Below are 9280 nucleotides of genomic sequence, written 5' to 3' on the forward strand. Positions count from 1 at the left end.
AGGATATTAAAAGGTTGGAAATAAAAGGAATGTGTGACACCATCAACATGGCAGAAGAGGTTTTCTACCATCTTCCCCTCAACGAATACCAATTTTGACAACCACTCATTGACAAAAGTGCCTTTGTGGAAGTCTGAGAGTCCGGTGGAGAAATTCTAGCAGATCATTGGAGGAAAAAAAAATCTGAGATTGAGTGTTTGAAAAGGCTAAGAGGAACAGTTTCACTTTGCCCACATCATTACTCCTGCAAGGTAGCACAGCTCAGCGCCAAGAGAGACCTTCCTAGGCCCATGATTTCTCACATAGGGGAAAGTGCGAGTGCATGAGTGAGCACCCAGCTTCCCTAGTTGTGCAGGAACTGCCAAAGAGGTACATTTCTTTCTTGTCTCATCCAGAAATCTGAGCTGCAAATGGCATGATTGGGGGGCAGCGAGCAGCCAGGAGAGCAGCAGCCAGGGCACAGAGGGAACATACCGAAGGGAGGTGGATCCTGCTAACCACTATGAGGGCGCCATCAGGAAGCCCACCCAGGAGTATTTGAGATTCCTCACATGCAGATTCCCCCAACTGATCCACTGGAACCCCAATGTTCCACAAGCCTCAACTACACACCCTCCCACCCTGTGGCTGCCTCCCTGTGCGCTCCCAGCACAGTGGTGAGAGTGAGCCTTTGCAGATGGCTTGTCAGCATGTGCACAAAACTGGCCTGACTCTATGGGATCGGGAGAAAGCACACAAACTTAAACATTCTGGATTTCGTTCTTTCTACCAAGAAGTGTGCTGTCCTTTTTACATTTTCTTCTTTTTATGTAATAAAATTTTTAAAACTCTCAATGAAGCAAGTATAAAGGGAATATACCTCCACAGAACAAAGGTCATACGTGACAAGCCCATAGCTGACATTATACTCAGCAGTGAAAAGCTGAAACACTTTCCTCTAAAATCAAGAACAAGACGAGATGACCACTCTTACTGCTCTATTCAATATAGTATTGGAAGTCCTAGCCAGAGAAATTAGGCAAGAAAAAGAAATAAAATTCATCCAAACTGGAAAAGAAGTAAAACTGTCACTATTTGCAGAGAACATGATTTTATACACAGAAAACCCTAAAGACTCCATAAAAAAACTCCTAGAGGGACCAGCCTGGTGGCATAGTGGTTGGGTTCGTGTGTTCTGCTTCGGTGGCCCAGGGTCTGCAGGTTCGGATCCTGGGTGTGGACCTGCACACTGCTCATCAAGCCATGCTGTGGTGGCCTCCAACATACAAAGCAGAGGAAGACTGGTGCAGATGTTAGCTCAGCAACAAACTTCCTCAAGCAAAAAGAGGAAGATGGGCAACAGATGTTAGCTCAGAGCCCATCTTTCTTACCAAAGGAAAAAAAAACCTGTTAGAACTAACAAACAAATTCAGTAAAGTTGCAGGATACAAAATCAATACACAAAAATCTGTTGTGTTTCTATAACTAATAATGACCTATTAGAAAGAGAAAGAAAGAAAACAATCCCATTTAGAATTCCATCAAAAAAAAATACGTAGAAATAAATTTAACCAAGGAGGTGAAAGACCTGTATATCGAAAATTACAAAACATGAATGAAAGAAATTGAGGAAGTCACAAATAAATGGAAAAACATTTCATGCTCATTGTTTGAAAGAATCAATATTGTTAAAATGTCCATACTACCCAAAGCAATCTACAGATTCAATGCAATCCCTGTCAAAATTCCAATGACATTTTTCAAAGAAATAAAAAATAATCCTAAAATTTGTATGGAACCACAAAAAAAACCCTGAATAGCCAAAGCAATATTGAGAAAGAACAAAACTGAAGGCATCACACTCCTTGATTTCAAACTAAATTACAAAGCTGTAGTAACTAAAACAGTATGGTATTGGCATAAAAACAGACACATAGATAAGTGAAACAGAATAGAGAGCTCAGAAATACACCCATGCATACATGGTCAATTAATTTATGACAAAGGAGCCATGAATATACGATGGCAAAAGATCAGTCTCTTCAGTAAATGGTGTTGGGAAAACTGGACAGCCTTGTGTGAAAGAATAAAACTGGACACTATCTTACACTATACACGAAAATTAGCTCAAAATGGATTAAAGACTTGAATATAAGACCTGAAACCATTAAACTCCTAGAAGAAAATATAGACAGTAAGCTCATTGACATAGGTCTTGATGATGATTTCTTGAATCTGACACCAAAAGCAAAAGTAACAAAAGCAAAAATAAACAAGTGAGACTACATCAGACTGAAAAGCTTCTGCACAGCAAAGGAAACCATCCACAAAGTGAAAAAGTAACCCATGTCAATGGAAGAAAATATTTGCAGATCATATATCTGATAAAGGGCTAGTATCCAAAATATATAAAGAATTCATACAAGTCAATAGCAAAATAAACAATCTAATTAAAAAAATGGACAAGATCTGAATAGACATTTCCCCAAAGAACACATACAGATGGCCAACAGGTACATGAAAAGATGCTCAACATCGTTAATCACCAGAGAATTTCAAATCAAAACCACAATGAGATATCACCTCACACCTGTTAGAATGTCTATTATCAAAAAGACAAGAAACAACAAGTGTTGGTCAAGTGTTGAAAATCTAGAGTGACTAAAAATCATTACTTGCTGCTTTGCTTATTCTAAATATTCCCGTAGGGCCGGCCCCGTGGCTTAGTGGTTAAGTGCACGTGCTCTGCTACTGGCGGCCCAGGTTCGGATCCCGGGCATGCACCAATGCATCGCTTCTCTGGCCATGCTGAGGCCGCGTCCCACATACAGCAACTAGAAGGATGTGCAACTGTGACATACAACTATCTACTGGGGCTTTGGGGGGAAAAAAATGGAGGGGGATTGGCAATAGATGTTAGCTCAGAGCCAGTCTTCCTCAGCAAAAAAGAGGAGGATTATCATGGATGTTAGCTCAGGGCTGATCTTCCTCACAAAAAAATAAATAAATAAATAAATCTGTTAAAAAAAATAAATATTCCTGTAAACATTTCTTTTCTTTGGTTATGATTAAATTTTGTTTCCTCTTAAAACTGTTTTTGTTTGGCAGTATCAAAATGATTGGTCCCTCATCTGATGAAGTGAGTAGCACTCTTTGCAACCTAATAGAAGTTTATTATTATTTGGAGTGGGTGTTGGTGGCAGCAATATCAGGGAAGGCCTGTAGGAAATAAGATGCCAGTCAAGATCTTGCAATCTAGCTTAGACATGAGTCAAGCACACACTAAATGTTAATTTGCAGAAATATCCATAATACTTTGCAGCCCTCATTTAAGTAGGTCACCTATTAAGGATGTGCTGCTCTTATAGCTTGCTTTTACCAAGTAACTGCTGTCATGCAATATTTCAGAGGAAAATGGGGAATATAAAAACCGTAATTTTGGGCCGGCCCCGTGGCTTAGCTGTTGGGTGCGGCCCTCCGCTGCTGGCGGCCCCTGGTTCAGATCCCGGGTGCGCACAATGCACCGCTTCTCTGGCTATGCTAAGGCCGCGTCCCACATACAGCAACTAGAAGGATGTCCAGCTATGACATACAACTGTCTACTGGGGCTTTGGGGAAAAAAATAAATAAATAAAATAAAAAAAACCTGTAATTTTTGTTGGTTGTCTCTAATTATTTGGAGAACTTGGAGAAAGAAAAGATATGATCTCAGGATTTTAAGTTCCCATCTCAAGATATAAAAAGGAAGTCAGAAAACTATGACTTCCTTAAAAGAAATCAGTGTCTCAGGTAGCTACAGGGTTGAAACTTCTGGAAACCAACCCAAGTCTAATCTTGTGGATGAATTAATTTCTATGCAAAGTGAATTCACAACCTCCAGGGGTTACTAGAGGGTACATATGAGTAGATTCCATGGAAGCCCCATATTCTACCTAGCCACCTTTGCCAGAGAAGCAGACATTTATATTGTAGGGGAGGAAGACCTATCCCCTACACACTCTGGGTCCTTTCTGGCTGGGCTATGAATTAAATTGACATGAAATAGAATAACAGGAGAAAATCAAACAAAGCTTTATAACTTGTAAACATGGGAGAGATCTGGGAAAAACTAGGTAACTCAGTCATCTGGCTGAGGTTGTCATCTTAACATCTTCATGTGCAGGCAAAGGAAGATGTTGGGATTAGTGGTTTTGGACTTCAAAGGGGAGGAAGGCAATTCACGTGGAGATGGAAAAGCAAATGTTTGTTAGACAACTGTTTACCTACAGAGGATGTGGCGTGAGAGACAGAATTTCAATAAGATAGGCTTGTTGGTGCCTCTCTTATCACACCTATTTTATATTATACTATAGTTATGTTATTGTATTAGCTCCTTCCTGGAACAGGCCTTCTATCTTAAATTCTTTTAGGCAATTGTGGGGAAGGCCAAATGTTCTTCCTGAGTCTTCTGAGCCTGTATTAACTTCAGCTCGAAATAATACACATACCAGAGTGGCACATCTTGGGGCGACCTGCCTTGACCCCATCAATATCCTGTCTCAAGAGTTTGATCTCTTCTTGCCTGAAGAAGATGTAATGAGCTCTTTTGAGATAGTTTTCTTGCAGGAGAATGCTGAACTTGTTCAAGACGTATCCTCACTTTATCTCATTGCTTGGAGTCCAATAAGCAGACTCAAGTTCAAGCAGACTCCAGGGCACTGGGTACACAATATGGTCCAGAAGCATGTACCATACACACCTAAAGAATTTCAAGACAACTAATTTATAGCAACAGAAACCTGAGGAATATCTACGGGAATTAATCATAAGAGTTTTGGAATCAGGGTAAAGTGAGAAGAAACATTGGATTGGGTTAAATTTACTGATATGAATGCTGGTCTCTCAAGTTGCTGGACATGACTACTTGGCCCAAATGTGCCCTACACTGAACGAAGTTGAGATTCCAGAACTTCCTACTTGTGTTGTTGAGGAAGGCATCCAAAGACTTAAGGTGATTGGAATACTGGAGTAGATTTATTATATGAGGCTTGCTTATCTACTTTAACCATAGCCCAGGAAATTCTAGAGGACATTCCATTCATCAGCCTTTGAGAAATACATTGTTGACAGGGAGCCTTGGCTTCCTGAAATGCTCAGTAGTCTAAGGATGAAATGCTCTAAAATCTAAGGATGACTGTGGAGATGGTGCTATTGAAAAGGGCTCCTTGGGGCTGGCCTGGTGGTGCAGCAGTTAAGTGCGTGTGCTCTGCTTCAGTGGCCCGAGGGTCGCAGTTTCAGATACTGGGCGAGCCCCAACACACTACTTGTCAAGCCATGCTGTGACAGCGTCCCATATAAAGTAGTAGAGGAAGATGGGCACGGATGGTAGCTCAGGGCAAATCTCTCTCAGCAAAAAAAAGAGGAGGATTGATACTGGGTGTTAGCTCAGGGTTGATTTTCCTCACACAAAAAAAAATGGGGCTCCTTGAATTCAATGGGATTACGGGACCCTGGAGTGTAGTGGTCAGGTGGCAGCACTTAAATCCAAAAGATAAGGTTAGTGTGGTTACTATAGTGGCCAGTAGAGCTGAAAGATTTGAAACACAGAAATCTCTGGTATTGGCTAAATGACCATGATGTCTCTAGGACTGAAATAGATGGGCAGCCACAATGGGGAAAAGGTAGTCTCTTTACTAAATGGTGTTGGGAAAATGGCTATCCATATGCAAAAGAATAAAACTGGACCCTTATCTTATACCATACAGAAAAATCAACTCAAAATGAATTTAATATTTAAACATAAGACCTGAATATGTAAAACCCCCAGAAGAAAAACTCCTAGAAAAAAAATTATATAGTGAAATATCTCCTTGACATTGGCCTTGGCGATAATTTTTTGGATATGACACCAAAAACTCAGGCAACAAAAGCAAAATTATACAAGTGAAACTAAATCAAGCTAAAAAGCTTCTGCACAGCAAAGGAAACAATCAGCAAAATGAAAAGACAATATATGGAATGGGAGAAAATATTTGCAAACCATATATCTCATCTGAGGTTATGTCCAAAATATATAAGGAACTCCTACAACTCAGTAGCAAAAAACCTCAACAACCCAATTCAAAAATGGGCAAAGGACTTGAATAGACATTTTTACAAAGAAGACATACAAATGGCCAACACGTTCATGAAAAGGTGCTCAACATCACTACTCATTAGAGAAATGCAAATCAAAACCTCAATGAGATATCACCTCACACCTGTTAGGATGGCTATAATAAAAAAGTCAAAGATAATAGTGTTCGTGAGGTTGTAGAGGAAAGAGAACTCTGACACTCTGTGGGTGGGAAAGTAAATTGTTATAGTCATTATGGAAAACAGTATGAAGATTCCTCAAAAAGCTAAAATAGAGCTATATATGATCCAGCAATCCCTCTTCTTGGTATATACTCAAAGGAAATTAAATCATTATCTCAAAGAGATATCTGCACCCCTATGTTTATTGTAGCATTATTTGCAATAGCCAAGACATGGAAACAACCTAAGTGTCCACTGGTGGATGAATTGATAAAGGAAATGTGATATACATATATATTTATTTATATTTTTATATTATTCATATATTTTATATATATCTATATTGTATTAATATTACTTCTATCATATATTAATATAATGTTTTATATATTTTATATTATTCATGTTTTACATTTTATATGTATATATGTATTATTCAGCCTTAAAAAAGCAGGAAATCCTGCCATTTTCAACAACATAGATGGAATTTGAGGGCATTATGCTAAATGAAATAAGTCAGACAGAGAAAGACAAATACTGTATGATATCACTTACATGTGGAATCTACAAAAACAAATTGCATGGGAACAGAGAACAGATTGCCGAAGGTGGGAGGGGTGAGGGAAATGGGTGAAGAATGTCAAAATGTACAAACTTCCAGTTATAAGATAAATATGTTCTGGGGATGTAATGTACAGCATGGTGACTATAGCTAACAATACTATATTGTTTATTTGAAAGTAGCTAAGAGAGTAATTCATAAAAAGTTCTCATCACAAGAAAAAGAACTGTAACTATGCGAGGTAATGGATGTTAACTAAACTTATTGTGGTAATCATTTCTCAATATATATGTATATCAAATCATTATGTTGTACAACTTAAACTTATATAATGTTGTATGTCAATTATATCTCAAGAAAACTGGAAAAAATAGAGGACTGTAATGCCAAAAATAAATAATTTAAAACACTGAAAAAAGTTCCACTTTAATAGCAAATTAGTATAATGAAATAGCTCCATCTTAGTCTGTAGTAGGGTGGTTTGTGTTAGAAAAAAAATTAGAAATAAATTACATCGACCCATTTTTCTTGAGACAGTGGATGCTAGACTAGGACAGAATACTGAGATAAATAATTTTTGCCTTGAAAAAGCTATTAATTTAAAGGTATGAATAGATAAAAACACAACTCAATTTTTTGTTACTGCCTTTTTGTGTTTCAGACATAAGGATGGTGAGGTGTTGTTTGCACTCTGGAAATCTATATTTATGCTCAGTTATGAAAGTGAACCATTATGTAAGAAGATCTATTTGAAGTAAGGCCATAATGCTTACTTCAGTCTGTGGTTCTAAGAGTAAAAGAAAAGGAAGTGTAGTGGTTGATCAGACTGTTACTTCAGTAGGGTACTGCAGATTTGAATTAGAACATATAGTAAAAGATAAGATACTTATATGATTTTTTTTATTTCTAAAAATCTTTTTAGTTTCCTAATTCCTTGAAAGAAATGCCATCTTTTTTATTGAGTCCTTGAAGGCTTGTTTGACTTGCTTATTCCGGAGAGTATAAATGAAAGGGTTCATCAAAGGGATAACTGAGGTGTTAAGCAATGACACCATCTTATTAATGGCCACTCCTTCCTTTGCTGGTTTGATATAGATGAAGATGCAACTTCCATATGTGATGGAAACTACAATCATGTGGGAAGAACAGGTGGAGAAAGCCTTTTTTCTTTGCTGAGCTGAAGGGAGTCTTAAAATAGTCTTGATGATGTATGTGTAGGACATGATTACACAGACTAGTGTCAATATGAGGGTCAGCACAGCCATGATTAAAACAAGTTGCTCTACAAATTGAGTATCTGAGCATACAATCATCAGAAGGGGAGATGCATCACAGCCAAAATGGTCAACGAGATTAGAGTTACAAAACTCTAGCTGAACTCCCAGGCTAAGCGGTGGGAGTATGACAATTAACCCCACCAGCCAACAGCAAAGGACCAGAATGGTGCACACCCTTTCATTCATGATAGTGCTGTAGTGCAGGGGCTTGCAGATGGCCACGTAGCGGTCATAGGACATGACAGTCAGAAGAAAAAATTCTGTTGCTCCAATGAGGATGACAAAAAATAATTGGATGACACAAGCATCATAGGTAACACTTTTGTCCCCAGTTGTCATGCTGTACAGAAATCGAGGAACACAGACAGTTGTAAATGTTATTTCTAAGATGGAGAAATTCTGAAGGAAAAAATACATGGGTGTTTTAAGGTGAGAATCCACCAGAGTGAGGAGGATAATGATCAGATTTCCAGCAACAGCGAAAATGTAGGTGAGAAACAGAAATACTGAAAGAAAAACCTGTAGTTGTGGGTCATCTGTTAGTCCTAGTAGGATGAATCTTGTTATTGCAGAATGATTTTTCATCGCTGTCTTCAGATATATAATGAGTCTGTATTAAGAAATCATAAACTTTGAATCTGAGGAGTAGAATATAAAAATAATATTTCAATAAGCTGTATAGAGAAAAGTAGCCAAGCCAGCCAGGAGAAGCACATTTCTAAACTTTTATTTGATCCTCAATAATAAGGTGTAGAAGTGATTGCATTGGGCCTCATTTTCCTGCTTTACCTTGGTCTTCAGAATGTGGTTTATGGAAAATACCTATCTGAACTTTCATTTCCACTCCAGTTACAGGACCAGTTTTAAAGTAGATAGAAAATACCACAAGGATCTCACAGTCCTCTGAGATTAGGGCAGCCATTATGGTATCCCCAGTCCTCAATGTAGAGCAGGAGATCCATAAATGTTAGTAAATAGAAAAAAATCTGTCTAAAAATTTTATCTCCCCATCTGGCAGGACAGCATATCAGCAAATCATTCTCACACTCTATGGTAATATAATACATGTAATATGATCAGTGGCTTAGTTGTATTATTTTCCATGCTTTGTAACACTTGTTCCCTTCAAATAATTCCTTAATCTCCCCAAAACCCTAAAGAAGCCTTTTCTGTTTGGGTGACCTGA

At 38.2% G+C, this 9280-nt stretch overlaps 1 protein-coding gene across 1 annotated transcript; it reads right to left on the minus strand.

The window, feature by feature from the left end:
• Positions 1-7743: 7743 nt before the first annotated feature.
• LOC131415641 (olfactory receptor 6C2-like) lies at positions 7744-8679 on the minus strand. The gene has a single exon (XM_058557469.1). It carries the CDS (start codon positions 8677-8679, stop codon positions 7744-7746), a length of 936 nt encoding a protein of 311 aa, XP_058413452.1.
• Between the last annotated feature and the right edge of the window lie 601 nt (positions 8680-9280).

This window comes from Diceros bicornis, chromosome 17 (assembly GCF_020826845.1).
Source record: "Diceros bicornis minor isolate mBicDic1 chromosome 17, mDicBic1.mat.cur, whole genome shotgun sequence".
Classification (NCBI taxonomy): Eukaryota; Metazoa; Chordata; class Mammalia; order Perissodactyla; family Rhinocerotidae; genus Diceros; species Diceros bicornis.

What these genes read in the sequence shown, in the direction of transcription:
- LOC131415641 (XM_058557469.1), bottom strand. Translation starts at nt 8,679, where the DNA reads ATGAAAAATCATTCTGCAATAACAAGATTCATCCTACTAGGACTAACA.